Below are 16,347 nucleotides of genomic sequence, written 5' to 3'. Positions count from 1 at the left end.
CTGGAGAAGACGTTTCATGTTTATTAAACATTTATAGAAAGAAGGAGTCTACTCTCTCCAAATGGGGCTTTTTGTCGTAGCTTCTCCGCATCTTCAGAACTGAAGAGTTTACTCTTTGTGTTTGCTCGATAACATGACGAGTGGTGTTTAAGCTTCTGGGAGGTTCTGCTCCATTGAGAATAAATAATAAGGAAATCGAATCTGCAAACTGAGTACAGTCATTCTGTGTGTGTGTGTGTGTGTGTGTGTGTAATCAACTCACCCGAGCAACCCACTCTGATTGTCCACATGCAGCAAAGCGGAACTGGTCAGAATGTGTTCACCTTCCTCTTATTAAAGACCTTCCTCCCAGAGTCTGGCTGTTACCTCTCTCATCTGCTCCTTGGTTAAACTGCTTTTATTTGACTCTCTCTCTCTCTTCCCCTCTCCCCCCCCCCCTCTCTCTCTCTCTCTGCTCAGTTCACATTCACATGTGAATATCATTACCAATCATAGACTTTAAAACGTAGGGATCTCTGTACAACCACTGAAACTCTGGATTTGTGTAACAAACCAGTTCAGCAGCAGCACTGAGCTCACTGGAGAGATCTTCTTCTCTTCATATAATGTGACAGCAGCCTCACCGTGTTAAAATTAGTCTGGATTATCCTGGTCAGAACAGGCAGGAAGTCAGTCAGTTGCTCAGTCAGTCAGACAGACAGGCAGCCAGTTGGTCAGTCACTCATTCAATCAGTCCGTCCATTAGTTAAGCAGTCAGTCAGGCAGTCAGGCAGGCAGACAGGCAGTCAGTCAGTTGGTCAGTCAGTCCGTTGGTATGTCAGTCAGTCAGTCGTTCAGTCAGTTGGTCACGCAGTCAGTCAGTTAAGCAGTCAGTGAGTCAGTCAGGCAGACAAGCAGTCAGTTGGTCACTCAGTCAGTCAGTTGGTCACTCATTCAGTCAGCTAGTTGGTTGGTTAGTTGGTTGGTTGGTTGGTCAATCAGTAACTATTCATTATTGCTAGGTTTTATGTAAATCAAAAGCCCAAGGAGCTGGTCCATAGTCCTGTATTTAGACACTACCCTGCCTAGATCGTATATCTAGCCATTTTCCTCTTCTGAGAATTGAGAAATCATTTTCTGACACAACAAATCATTAAGCTACCACAGGTCCTCTACATCACCTGCATTTTAACTAATGGAAATTGTAGTCCCACAATCAATATATGTAATGCCCTAAGGCTTGCTCACGGTCACTCTCTGTGCCAAACATTTGTAAATAATGTCCTCAGGGATATTTTAATATAGTCAAATACTGTGTTCATCAAATCAAATATTTTAAAAGGACTGTATATTAAATTTGAGAAAGTAGGAAATAGGTCAAAGTGATGGATGTTTAAAGGTTTAATTACACTCGCTCATTCTACACCTGCTATTGCTGCAATCCTGAATATTATATATGTATTATATGTATTATATATTATATATCCTCAGCTGAAGCACAGTGTCTTTATCCAGAACAACTTACATTTATCTGATTTATACAACTGGGCATTTCAAAGTTAAGCTCTTTGCTCAAGCGCCCTGGAGTAGCAGCTTGGCAACACTGAGCTACCACTTCCCCTGTATAATGAAACCTGAAAGAAACTAGTCATGTCACTAGCACAGGGATGTCCAGTCTTATTCACAAAGGGCCGGTGTGGGTACAGGTTATTATACCCTTTAAGCAGGAGCCACACCTGATTCCACCTGTTTAATCGGTTGATCTTAGCTTACAATAGACTCAGGTGTAGCTTCTGCTTGATTGGAATGGAAACCTGCAGTCACACTGGCTCTTTGTGGATAAGACTGGACACCCTTGCGCTATGGTGTTTCCTTTTGTCTTTGGACCAGTGAACATGTTACACCTGTCTAACTTGGAAGCACTTTCTTTTAAACATTGTACTGCCGTAGGATGCAGTCATACAGGACGCTGTCTGGATACACTTTCATTACACATTTTGTACTTTTAGTGGCCAGCTGGACATCACCTATCCTCTGGCAGATGCTTTAGGTCCATCACATCACACACAAACAGACTTATGAAGGATTATTACTTCAGAGCCATAGGAGACCTGAACATTAATAGGCATTGTCACTGAACATTAAGACCTACACCACACACACTCACACTACAGATTCAACTGCACTTTAATGTATATCTATTCTAACTGCTGCTTTAAATTATACAATTTTTATTGTTATTTATGTATACTTTTTCTTAATACAAAGTATAATCCTGTTTTCTTTTTTCTTGTTTTTATTGTTATATACATTATATTCCGCTGCTCGTTCCGAATTCGAGTGTAATGTTACATGCACATATCTTTTAAAAGTGTGTAAGCTTTTCAGATCACACCGTTCATATGTGCAATAACTAGCTGCTATTTCTTCATATCTCAGTTCATCAGTCCCGTTGTAACGGGCGGACTGTAGCTGAATGACAGGCACGGACAGAAGTAGATAAACCCCAGGAGGGGCACGTTTATTAAGGAAAACACAACAAAGGAAGGAGAGGGGAGAGCGGAGTGACGCTCTGGAGCAAGGAGTGAAGAGGAAGGGAAAGGAGAGGAAGGAGAAGCGAGCGGAGCAACGCTCTGGAGCAAGGAGTAGAAAAGAAGAGAAAGAGTAGCGGAGAAACGCTAAGGAAAGTGCTAGTGATAGGGGGCAGAAAGAAAGGAGGTCAGAGTCTACGTCCGAGAGTCCGCATGCAAGACCCTACCTCTGTGAGTCTGCATGCAAACCTCTACGTCCGAGATCAGACCCCGAAGGAGTGAACGAGAGGAGATTAAGTAGGGGAGCGCGTGCACAGAAAACAAGGAGCAGGTGCAATCAATTACAATAAGGCGCGCGAGTGCGCTGACGAGGGGTGGAGTCCGGCGCGCCTGTGACACCCGTCTGATCAGGTAGTCAAGATTTGTATTTCTTTTTATTTATATTTTTGTCTTTCACTTTTTGTTATTTTCTTTTTTATTACACTATGAGGAGAAACAAATGAGTGCATGCTTTGTTTCGGTCTGAATTTACTAGGTGTTGGTGAAAGCGCATACATGTTTACATTATACATTATATTTTATATTATAAATCATTATAAACACCAGCAAGAGGGATTATAAATAATGTCCTTTCTACAGTCATCTCTCATAAAATATCTGATTCATAATAATGTATAAAACAACTCTGTGTTTATAATCATTTATAATCCCACTCTCTGTGTTTAATAATCATTTATAATCCCACTCTCAATGTGTATAATGATTTATAATCCCACTCTCAGTGTTTATAATCATTTATAATCCCACTCTCTGTGTTTAATAATCATTTATAATCCCACTCTCAGTGTGTATAATCATTTATAATCACACTCTCAGTGTTTATAATCATTTATAATCCCACTCTCAGTGTTTAATAATCATTTATAATCCCACTCTCAGTGTTTATAATCATTTATAATCACACTCTCAGTGTTTATAATCATTTATAATCCCACTCTCAGTGTTTATAATCATTTATAATCCCACTCTCAGTGTGTATAATGATTTATAATCCCACTCTCAGTGTTTATAATCATTTATAATCCCACTCTCTGTGTTTATAATCATTTATAATCCCACTCTCTGTGTTTAATAATCATTTATAATCCCACTCTCAGTGTTTATAATCATTTATAATCCCACTCTCAGTGTTTATAATCATTTATAATCCCACTCTCAGTGTTTATAATCATTTATAATCCCACTCTCAGTGTTTATAATCATTTATAATCACACTCTCAGTGTTTATAATCATTTATAATCCCACTGTCAGTGTTTATAATCATTTATAATCCCACTCTCTGGTGTTTATAATCATTTATAATCCCACTCTCTGTTTATAATCATTTATAATCCCACTCTCAGTGTTTATAATCATTTATAATCCCACTCTCAGTGTTTATAATCATTTATAATCACACTCTCAGTGTTTATAATCATTTATAATCCCACTCTCTGTGTTTATAATCATTTATAATCCCACTCTCTGGTGTTTATAATCATTTATAATCCCACTCTCTGTTTATAATCATTTATAATCCCACTCTCAGTGTTTATAATCATTTATAATCCCACTCTCTGTTTATAATCATTTATAATCCCACTCTCTGGTGTTTATAATCATTTATAATCCCACTCTCAGTGTTTATAATCATTTATAATCCCACTCTCTGGTGTTTATAATCATTTATAATCCCACTCTCTGGTGTTTATAATCATTTATAATCCCCCTCTCAGTGTTTATAATCATTTATAATCCCACTCTCAGTGTGTATAATCATTTATAATCCCACTCTCAGTGTTTATAATCATTTATAATCCCACTCTCAGTGTTTATAATCATTTATAATCCCACTCTCTGTGTTTATAATCATTTATAATCCCACTCTCTGTGTTTATAATCATTTATAATCCCACTCTCTGGTGTTTATAATCATTTATAATCCCACTCTCAGTGTTTATAATCATTTATAATCCCACTCTCAGTGTGTATAATCATTTATAATCCCACTCTCTGTGTTTATAATCATTTATAATCCCACTCTCTGTGTTTATAATCATTTATAATCCCACTCTCTGTGTTTATAATCATTTATAATCCCACTCTCTGTGTTTATAATCATTTATAATCCCACTCTGTGTTTATAATCATTTATAATCCCACTCTCTGTGTTTATAATCATTTATAATCCCACTCTGTGTTTATAATCATTTATAATCCCACTCTCTGTGTTTATAATCATTTATAATCCCACTCTGTGTTTATAATCATTTATAATCCCACTCTCAGTGTTTATAATCATTTATAATCCCACTCTCAGTGTTTATAATCATTTATAATCCCACTCTCAGTGTTTATAACATTATTACTACATATTATTCTGTAATAATTATAAAAGTGTAGATAATAATTACAACTGGAGGCGGAGAACCATGACATGAGTGAAGTGGTTGATTAGTGGTTAAGGTGTTGGACTATTGCTCAGAAGGTTGTGAGTTTAAATTCCTGGATTCACCAAGCTGCCACTGTTGGGCCCCTGAGCAAGGCCCTTAACTCTCAACTGCTTACATGTATAAATGAGATAAATGTCAGTCGTTCTGGATAATGCAGTAAAAAGTATAAGAATGTGATGACTGCATGCAGCTTGTTATTTCCAACCCATATCTTTGGCCAACTGGTTTGCGCAGACATAGAATTCTGGAAACAAGTCCTTATACATGTTGTTTTTATAGAAACTCTATCTGTTCTGTGGAATGGCAAGAAAACACATTAGTTACAGTTTTAAAAAAAGGGGGGGTAAAAATAAAGGTTGTTTGACATGCACCAAATTGTCACGCAGAAAACGCAGCAAGCCAAGTAAATCATCTGGTAAATTACGTGGTACGAAATCTCTCATCTGCACGTGCAAAAAATACATTTCATTAATTCTCTAACAAATGTCAAATCTTAAATAATACGAATTTACTCTTACTTTAATTTTTGTCTATGGCACTAGCACACAGTGGGCTTGTGTGATATAATGATAATATGGACACTGAGCAGAAAACTTCAGTAAAAGAATAAGATTGAATATTGACTCCTCTACTCTCCTTAAAACTGGAATTGAGGAGGTATTCACTTTCCTGCCTTTTTTAGGCTTCGGTTTCTGGAAGATAATATCATTACAATATTTAAATAAGGGAATTGCAATCAGGGAATATTAAATATCTAAAAGTCTAGTAGACCTGATATACAGAAAGTATGCAGGGCAGCATGTACTTACAGGAAATGATAAAGCATATCCAGCATTTGAAGGCTTGAGATTCAGGAAGCCGCTTGTATATGAATTGATCCCTAGATGTTCCATGAAGCCAGGCGTGCAGCACGCCAACAAGGTCACCTAGTGACCACAGAATTTGGAGTCGACATCGAGGCTGAAAATATAGTCTGCCTTGTCGATAACTTCGTCTTCGATGAGTTTCATGTAATAATGCACTCAGTAGACTACCATGAAGTGGATTCTAGGAGGTCCTTCAGGAAATGCATATACCTGCAGGAAATGATTCAGCTTGTTAATCCAAAAACATTAAACTGAGCCATAAAGGAAACCAAGCAATGAACTGAGGGCCTCGGACCATGGGATTATGATTTATAATAGAGACATAGATTTAACTTATTTTTTTTCCGTCTCAAGGTGATCATTACAGCTGTTTTAGCACTAAGGTGTGCTGGTGGTTGTGGCAGGTAATCTAATAAGCTTGGTTATGCATTAAATTAAATTTCAAGTGTTATCATTAACATATTATTTACATAGCATACAAATTATTCTTCATCTTGCTACAAATTTACTTAGAAATCTGAGTCATAAAGTCCAGAGTGATGGGATACCAAGCTCGACTGGGAACTGTGAGAAGTTGGAAATAACCAGCTGGTGGTGTCTTCAGGCTTGTTTAATCAGTCCAGATTAGAAACTGCTGTTTGGCATCCTCCAGCCAATGGCGCCACTCCTCCAGTGTGATCTTGATGTCAAGCAGCTTGCGTTCCCTGACCATGTAGTTCCGTTTGGACTGGTTAAGATGACGAGAATAGAAGGCACAGGGATGTAAATGATTGTTCTCTGAGTCTTTCTGGGACACAACTGCTCCGACCCCGAGGTCCAAAACAGCCACCTCCACATCAAATTTGCAGGCTGGATCAGGCAGGGACTTAAGCTTTTGGAAGGATTGCTCAGCTTCAGTGGTCCATGTGAATGAGAGCTGGGAGGAGGTGAGCTTATGTGGGTAGTGGGTGTAGCAATGAGTTCCCCAGTTCAGAACTTGACCGCTATACCAATCTATGTAAGGATTGTGTTTCAACAGCCAGGGGAAACCGAACATGAATGCAGGAATGACAGCCACTCTTGATGATTCTCTGCAATTGAAACCAGCAGAGGCTTGGTGTGGTGGAATGCCAGGTGGAGTACATGGTCGGCTAGTGCCCAGACCTGGAGCGTGGTCAACTTGGGCTCAGTCTCAACCCCTAACTGATGGGTCAATTCTTCGTCCAGAAATTTGGCATCCGCTCCAGAGTCGACAAAAACTGCCAGCACTTGAGTCTTTTTTTACGAGACAGACCTTTAATAGTGACTTAGAGGTGGCCATGGGAAAATGGCTTATTGCTGGGCTTTCCCTCAGTGACAAATCCCGCCCCTTACCTGGACAGGAGAGAGCGAAGTGTCCCACCTTTCCACAGTATAGTCAGATATAATGGGCATGGCACATCTCCTTCTAAGCGGCAGTTAGGTGACTAGGCAGCCAGGGTCTGTGCCACCAAATGGGTTGCTGTTCCCTTTCGTTGTGGCACTCTGATTCGTTGGTCAATTCTGGTTGCTAGGGATATGAGATCATCACGCTCAGGTGGCAGTTCTCGGGAAGCTAGCTCATCCTTCACCTCTGGAGAAAGACCTGGGTAGAAGGCATCATACAGGGCAGTGGGGTTACACCCGCTGTCAGTGGTGGCTGTGCGGAATTCAACGGCAAACTCTGAAATGTCTTGATAGGTCTTGAACAGGGTGCATCAAGATTGAGAATTAAAGAATCAAAAGCCTTGTGCAGCTCAATGGAGAAGGCTTGGTATGAGTAGCATGTTGCCTACTGATGTTCCCATTCTATGGTGGCCCAGAGCTTGGGTTTTCCGGAGTGCAGGGAGATGACGTAGGCAACCTTGGAATGCTCAGACAGGAAGGATGACGGTTGGAATTTGAAGATCACAGAAGACTGCATTAAAAATGACAGACAGTCATTTGAGTCTTGGTTCTTGGTTCCAATAATCCAGAGCACAGGCAAACAAGGAAGACAGATCTGGCAGAAAACAACAAAGGGAACAGACAGGGTACAACCTGTATTTCCATCTTTTCTGAATTTGCAACATGATGAATCTATCGATCAGTGAAGACAACATCAGGCAAATGCAGAATGATGTCTGTATGAACCTCAAAGGAAGTTGGTAGAGAAATAAACATTAAAAGACATTTGCATAAGTCATACCATCTCTCAGGGTACAAGATGGGTATGCATCATGACTCTTCTCTGTTCTGGCACCTAGGTGATGGAATGACCTTCGTCTAGATGTCAGAACAGCCGAGTCACTGACTGACCTCGACTGCCAGGTAAAGGAAAAAAGTCTTTCTAAAAAACTTCAACTAGCTCTTTGTTTTTTAAAAACATGCCACAACAAATTTTATGACGATGATGATGATTATAATAATAATAATAATAATAATAATAATAATAATAATGGAATAAATGAATGACACAATAAAAAACAGAAATATTTTTTGGCCATTGTGATGTTCTTCCTGTATTTTGATCTGTGTGTGTGACTGTGTGTGTGTTTGTGTGCATGTTTGGAGGCGGGGGATTGGGTATTTAAATGTATTAATACAGGTAGGTGTGTGTGTGTGTGTCTGTGTGTGTGTGAGAGAGAGAGAGAGAGAGAGAGAGAGAGGAGAATTGAACAGAAATAAAAAAGCCCTCGTGATTGGCTGCAGCTAATTTTTTAGCCCCACCCATTCTCAGGTGAGGATCTGTTCCTTTCCTGACAGATCACTCCCCCGTGATAACTCCCTCAGCACTTTTCAGGCATCAGAGCCATTTTTCCCTTCCATAAGCTGCTTGTACTTATATTATAATTATACTGATTGAAATGATGGATAATGTCAGCTAGCTAGGAAATGTTCGCTCAGGCACTCGTGACTCAAAGCTCTAAAATCTTTTCCTGACTAAAGTTTGGTCCATTACATGTTGATTAATAACTCTGTACTAGCCACAGTGTCGTATTTTAAGTTGCACTCACACACTGTGATCATCACTAACATGGGTCTGCAGGAGGTGGAGCCAAAGTCCATACGATGGCCACGTCCATTTTGATGAGTGAATAGACTCGTGTTGTTCAGTTATATACACAGATATTGGTTTTACGTGTGTAAACAGAGCTGACACAACCATCTGACCACAAGTCACATGACATTATTGTTCTGTTCCTGAAGACTGCATGTGTGGTATTTTAGAGCTTATTTTCTATTCAAATAACATTGTGTTTACTGAATAAATTACACAGAGTTTGCAGAGTCCTATTCACTGGTGGATATACAGTAAGAGAATAGATTTTTAAGAAAAGCAGCTACTACACATTTTTGTGAGTCCATACACACAGATGGGGTTTATGATTTCTAGCAGAGATCCCCATCTGATGTGTATAGCTTGCATGGGAAACTCATTGATGTGAAGGGCTGCGTGCATTGCCGAGTTATGCAGCCGTTATGTGGCCGCCTCCTCTGGAGAAAATCTGTCTCTCTGTGGGGACTTTACTCGTGGGGGGATATTATGGACTCAGAGTTCCCTGATTCCATGACACTTTTTGACCAGCAACTACTGGAGGAAGGTGAGGAGCCAGAGGGGGATGCGGAGGAAGACAAGGAGATGCTAGCTCGTCTCCTCAGAGATAAGCCGGATGACGAGGAGCTCTCGCTTTCACAGCACATGCTTGTGATCTTATTAAACAACTCACTCATGGAAATGTACTGAAGTTATGTCAACACCAAGGATGGGATTAAGAGAGAGAGAAAGAGAGAGAGAAGCAGCTACTGCACATTTTTGTGAGTCCATACAAACAGAGTTAGAATTCCTTTAATCATTTTCTTTATTGTGTTGATTTGTTTGTTTATATTTCATCATAACATCTGATCATTTTGGGTATACAAGCATCTCCTGATTCTGATAGTTTTGGGAACCTTTAGTTCTGTGATGTTCCATTGTAGGAATGTTGACATGTCCATAACGCTAGTTTGTGCCTAATGCCGGGTTCACACTGCACGATTTTCACAGTCATTGGATCACTGTTGCTTTCACACTGCACGACTATCCAGGGGAGCATTCAGTCGCTGCTGTGTTCACACTGCATGATGCCTCGGCAACAGGAGCTTTCACACTGCATGACTACACAACAGAAAACTCTGTCTGGTCCGCAAACCGTGTTTCACAAGTAATAATAAGGAAATAACGCAAGATCACACGTGATGTCAGAGTTCTCGCGCGAGACTGGAAATGTTACCCCACAAAAAGTTTGCAAGCCAAATGGTCAGTGCGGGAAACAAGGCTTGTGCGTTCTGCATAATGAAACTAATTAATAATTTTGCAATGTGCTGCTGCTGATGTGGCTGGTCAAGCAAATATTTTTGCTTTATTTCTGTTTGATGTAATTGTAAAGCTTATTTTTTCTGATTTATTTGAGACATTTTTGTCTGATAAAAACCTACAAACTCTGTTAAACTATAATATTGTGCTCCAACCGAAGCCATGCTTGCTTATATTCTGGTCTATAACTCCTCCCCGAACTGACCGCTGCCCAGTATCTGGCTCTCTGATTGGCTGTAGGTCATCGCCGAAGTATGTTTCAGTCAGAACTCCTTTCACACTGCACGACTCGGTCAGATCAAATTTTTGGTCATTCACACTGCACAATTTTCACTCGCTTTGCTTTGATTTTGCAAAACTAGTCGGTGACTTTGCAAAACTTGTCAGCAACTGAAAAGTCGTACAGTGTAAACCCGGCAGAACTGTACGGGTTGTGTTTGGTAACAAGGTCTGGAGTCTGTGGAGGAGTCCTGTGTGGTCTGCGGTTGAAACCTGTGAGATGAGGAGAATTACAGGTCTTCGTTCCTGAGTGAAAGCTTTAGTACCTGAGTGTAAGACAAACCTGCTGAGGAACGTTGTACCCAGTTAAGGGTTGGGTCGAATCTCAGCGTAGTTCTTCTCCACCTGTGAGAAACGCACCACTTTCATGAAGCTGGGTTTCCCTTTTCTATCATCCCACAGGTATTCAGGTGAGAGCACCTTGGTGGGTTTGTTGTACAGGAAGTACTTGTTCAGGTGAGACTCTTCCTGCCAAACTGCTTCGATCTTATTGGCTCGGTCCACATCCAGATTCATGCGGCACGTCTTCACCAGCTTGAGCACTTTGTCGGGGCGTCCTCCGATCACGGCCCCTCCGTAGTAGTAGTCTCCTTCGTTAAAAGGTATATAGGCTTGAGATTCGGGGCGACGCTCGTACGTGAACTGGTCCCGAGATGTTCCAAAAAACCAGGCATGCAGCACACCGACAAGGTCACCAAGAGACTCCGCCCCCCAATGAGCATAGAATTTGGAGTCGACGTCGAGGCAGAAAATATAGTCTGCCTTGTTGATGACTTCGTCTTCGATGAGTTTCTCGATCATCTCCATCCTGCGTAGAGAGATTTCCTGCCAGCGGTTCGAGCTTGAGGTTTTTATCACGGTCAGCTGACGCCCCTCCCCCAGTGTTACCGTGGGAACCTCATCCGGGAGATCTGTAAACACGTAATAATGCACTCGGTAGCCCACCATGAAGTGCTGCTCCGCGGATTCTAGGACGTCCTTCAGGAAACGTACATACCTGCAGGAAATGATTCAGATTGTTCATCAAAAACAGATTCCAGTTTTTTTATTAAAAGTTCACTAGGTCACAATTTGAGATAGTGTTTTGTATGTGAAGAGCTGGTGGCCAGTATTTGTGGTCAGGATTTTGTATACTAACAGAACATTAATTTAAAAAAAACATGTAATGGGCTTTTTTCTTGGCCCCATTGTGTGTTAATGCTTTCAGAATTCTGTCCATCTGACTGCTGAAAATGACAAAAGGAAAATTATTTTTTTTATTTATTATTTTCAGGAAGATGCTACTTTCCCTCTTTCTGGAGACAGACAGATTGCTATGTCAATATGATTGACAAGATAGAGACATGATGCCCCTCCCACCCAGAGATCATGGCTAATTTTACTGTCTTGGCACCAGGTCATGCATTGATGAGATTGTGTTTTTTGAAGGGATTTTCTGAACAGTTGTTGCTGCATAGGAACCAACACATAGGACCTACTTTCCCAGAGCGAAGAAAGTGGTTGCCACGGTTATATTCTGTGGTTTGTAGATGTTGTCAATCACAGTCAAATCAAATGCATCCTCCCACACAATTGGAGCTAACCATTTGGTTGTCGTGGAAACATCTGGTCGACTGACAACACACACACACACACACACACATTTTTAGTTTACAGTATATTGGTAGGTATGTAGACAGGTGACAAATTAAAGGAAAAAACCCTGGTGTGTCTGTTCACATTTTACTTATGTGCTACTCAGGCTGGGCTGCTTGCATGCAATCCTAAAGTAAAGTTATTATTATTATTATTATTATTATTATTATTATTATTATTATTTCCATGAGCACAGATTCTAAAAGGCCTTGTTGTAATACAGTGTTGTTTCTATAGAAAAAATCTGGTGGAGCTTCCTGTAAGGAGGTGTGCTCTTTCAAACATTCACTCGGTATCTCACTATGGGAAACAGCTCAGGTGTGATAGACTATGGAAACATCAAATACACCATGTCTGTCCACAGGGCAGACCAATCACAGCTCAGATGTACCGTTAAGGTGAGCATCGCCGAACGTAGTGCAGTTGCTCCTTTATTTTGCTGATCGTTACTGAGTTGCTAAGCTTTTAGTAGCACAGATTAGCATAGCTAATGCATCAAGGCGAGCTATATATCCAGTCTGTCTACCATGTCAGTGTCTAAGATGGCGTCTGAGAGCGGGATAGTCACCCCTTTCCGGCCTTATACCGCAGCATGTGTGTTTATGATTTCTAGCAGAGATCCAAACACCCCCCCCCACTCTAGAACAGTCATTGGCTCACCACCTGCACCTGAACAAGTGGACCACTCTCTCATCTTCCAGTTCCACCCTCCCTGGAAAAATGGAACACTTCACTGCTTCTATATATCAAAAAATGTATAAATCAACAGCGCCAGCCGCGTGAGCCCTTAACATGGCTTTGATGCTGATGGCCTATCAAGCCGAGCTTTTGGAGGAGCTGGGCACTCACCTAGACTCCAGAAATTCAAACCCATTGGTCTGGGAGGAAGTCTGTAATATTGCAGACATCAATCTACGCTCTTCATGTGACGCTGTGCAGAGCTGCAGCCGTTCCATGGCTCTTGCCATTGCAGGCAAGAGGTTGCTATGGCTAACCTATCGAGCATTGGGGACACAGAGAAATTAGATTTTCTCAACACTCCAGTAGACTCCAAGGGTTTATTCGGCCTTCAAAAGAAAAAAAAGGCAAGGCATTTGATGTCTGCTTGCCACGAAAGAAAACACTGTGCCCTTCTACTCCGCCATGCCCCATCCCTTCAACACAGAACAGGACATTTTTGAGCACGCCTAGGATTGTGAAACCCCAGGGCACAGAGCAGTCGGCCTACCCCCCAGCTGCTCCAAGCACTAGTAAACCTTGGGGCAAGCAGCGGCAGCTGCCACTAAATCTAGGTACACACACCCTTCTAACAGGCATGGCATATATCAATCACCAAAAAGGGACGTGCTTGGTGCAATTGCACAATCTAGTGCGCAAGCCGCCTGTCTGGAGCACGGCACACTTCGAGTCACTGCGTGCGACGCATGTCCCAGGAGTCCTGAATGTAGGGGCGGATCTCCTTTCAAGAGGAAACCCGTTATACGGAGAATGGTCACTCCAGGTGATGGATCAGATTTAGGAGAGTTCATCACACAGCCATAAGAAATTCATTTACACACCTTTAGTAACTGCTTATCAAGCTCATGTGTAATGCCTTACATTCATACACTCATTCATACCAGGGGCAGTTTGGCATGGGGATATGGGAGCACAATTAAGGAGCACAAGCTTTACAGTACAATTAAAGAGTACTGACGTTAGTGTAGGTGTATTTGTTTATTTCTTACCTTAACCTAGTGGATGCGTAGCTGAAGTAAACTAACCTGAAAAAGAAAACACACACACACACACAGTTTCAACTATTATATCTGCATTCTTACTGTATCCCTTGCTTCAAACGTATCCCGGTGTGAATCACCGATTTTTAGACTGCAGTAAAGACCAACTAGATGAAACAACAATAGTATCAAGCTCGCTGAGATTAGCTTCAATTGCTATCCTCATAAAAAAAAATTCCACAGATCATGATGCCACATTCATCTGAGTCTGAGAGAGAGTCTGAGAATCAACAATTGCTAACAGATCAGACAATGTGGCAAAAAAACTCAGTGATCTCAGAGAACCCCGATCCTCTAAAATCCAAACATGGAGGTCTGTTAAGCTGACTTTTCCATGCAGGAGATCCGAGTGTTCAGGGAATATCACTGCGCAACTTTCACATCCTGGCTGTAACCTATTTAAGCAGTCACTCTATGGAAAACACTTAAAACTAATTTTACCTTTATTCAGAATGTTTCTTCCCACAGGAATGATCTCATTAATAAACTCTTTTATTTTTCCAATTTGGAATTATGGAATTATTTTTGCACCTCCTGAATCTTTAGTAACATTCAGCTCTTTTTCATTCTACTGTACATGAATAAGAAACAGATTCTGATTAATAGCAATGTTGATCTTTTTTTTTTTGCTTTTTATTTTAAATATCTTCTCAGCCATTTATGAGGCTGTGACGGATAAAGCCAAGCTTCCAAGGTTTTATTTTTTTATTCTCCAGTTCCTTGATTTGTCCCTTGATTTCTTCCTGCTTGTTTCTGCTGGTGTCCTTGTGCATGGTGTTCCACACTCTGCTCCCCTGCTGGATTGCATCAGCCGACTCATCTGATATAAAGTGCTACCTCGGTGTTCGACCTTAATTCGTTCCAGAAGTCTGGTCGAATACCGATTTGGACGAAAACCGAATTATTTTTCCCCATAGGAAACAATGTAAAACGAATTCATCTGCTTCAGCTCGATGGTTGATCTCAGAACTTTCCTCTTGGCAACACTGATGCCTGATTTTCCCTTTTTCTGAGACATGGCTACTGAAATTATACCACAAAAGATAGCGTGGGGTTCTAACACAAGCACTCACGGATGATGCTTTCAGAACAGATGACCCGTGTAAACTGCATCATCTCTATTGTCTATGCCAGGGTATGGAGAGCCTGTGCAGCATGAGCGTCGCTTGGCCATTTTTAGGAGGGCTTAAATATTTCTACTCAGCCTCCCTAAAGATTCTGCGATTCTCCATAAACTGTACACAAATTGGTGATCTCCTCAGTCCCCTTTAAATTTCATATAAAAACTCCGGCAGGCTCCTTCCCGTCTTTCAGCGCGTTCTTCAATCCGCAGACCGCGGCGTCGCAGAGCGACGATCAGAGGACAAGTGTGTGTGTGTGTGTGTGTGTGTGTGTGTGAGAGAGAGACAAGAGAGATCAGGAAGACTCGTATTTGGCTTGTTCAGTACTCAGTGTTATACACATCTGTGCAATACAGTGGAATGCTGCAATAAGTTTACCATCCTACCCTGTCAAACCTTTATTTAATTTATTTATTTATTTTTTACTATTATACATTTTTTATTATTTTTATTATTCTATCCCCCTTAAATGAAAATTCGCATTCATTGCAATCCTGTATGAAACAAGAACCGGCGTTCCTGACGGTCGAGTCGTACACCGAAAATATTTTCGTACACCGAGGTCAAATTGACTCAAAAATTCGAATCGAATACCGAACATCTCGGCACGTATATCTCTGTCCTGGACTGACTCTGGCCCTTGGCTGAGTGCGTCACTACTTGTTTATGACGTCATCTTACTATCAGGATATCCTTTGTTTTGTCCTACAAATGATTTCTGTTTGTTTTGAGAACAGGTGCTGAACACTCAGTGACAGTTCTGTCTTCCGTATCTTAGAAAAGTCTTAAACTTTAATAATAAATATTATTATTATTAAATATTATTATTATTATTATTATTATATATTATTAATATAATTGTAATAAACTCACAAAACTGCCAGTGAACACGCCAACCACCACGACTGTTTCTGCTAATGCTGATCTTTTGTTTACCTGTAGATAACACTGAATATTACACCTTTCTTCTGAATAAATACTCCCTGTTCATCACATTAAATTTCAAAGAGTTCTGCTATTCAATCGCCATCTCCATGTGGTTCTTTAGCATCTCTTCCCTGAATCCAGCTCTGGAGGCAGTGGCGGCAGCGCAACTCAGGCTTCTTCTCCAAATGAACCCCAAAATTCTAACATCATCATTACTCCTTCATTTCTTTCCTGCTAAAGTTTTTTTTACTCTGCTATTTTTTTCTTCGTGTTTTATCTTCGTTGTAATCCTGTGCACCTTTCAATAAAAAGAATCTCTGGTCGGTTCTTGGCATGAGGCAACAGCTCAGTGTTGTAAAGAGAAGAGCTTTATTAATGCTCACATCACATGAAACCATCAGGTTT

The 16,347-nt window shown here is 40.7% G+C and overlaps 1 protein-coding gene across 5 annotated transcripts in view; it reads right to left on the bottom strand.

The window, feature by feature from the left end:
• Positions 1 to 9,690: 9,690 nt before the first annotated feature.
• Positions 9,691 to 16,347, bottom strand: part of LOC131348062 (globoside alpha-1,3-N-acetylgalactosaminyltransferase 1-like) — a 16,141-nt gene continuing 9,484 nt past the window's right edge. For 2 of the 5 annotated variants that reach the window (XM_058382632.1, XM_058382633.1), the window contains 2 exons: positions 13,844 to 13,879; positions 9,691 to 11,478 (listed from right to left, as the gene is read on the bottom strand). In XM_058382632.1, the coding sequence (XP_058238615.1) occupies positions 10,788 to 11,478; positions 13,844 to 13,879 (727 nt within the window). In that variant the 3' untranslated portion in view covers positions 9,691 to 10,787. Of the gene's footprint in view, positions 11,479 to 11,959; positions 12,095 to 12,965; positions 13,573 to 13,843; positions 13,880 to 16,347 lie in introns of those variants that run through there. The other 3 variants (XM_058382628.1, XM_058382629.1, XM_058382631.1) reach the window with 3 other exon arrangements.

This window comes from Hemibagrus wyckioides, linkage group LG28, assembly GCF_019097595.1.
Source record: "Hemibagrus wyckioides isolate EC202008001 linkage group LG28, SWU_Hwy_1.0, whole genome shotgun sequence".
In the NCBI taxonomy this organism is placed as follows: Eukaryota; Metazoa; Chordata; class Actinopteri; order Siluriformes; family Bagridae; genus Hemibagrus; species Hemibagrus wyckioides.
Note: the sequence above shows the minus strand (reverse complement) of the source record. Positions and strands in the feature narration are given on the sequence as shown.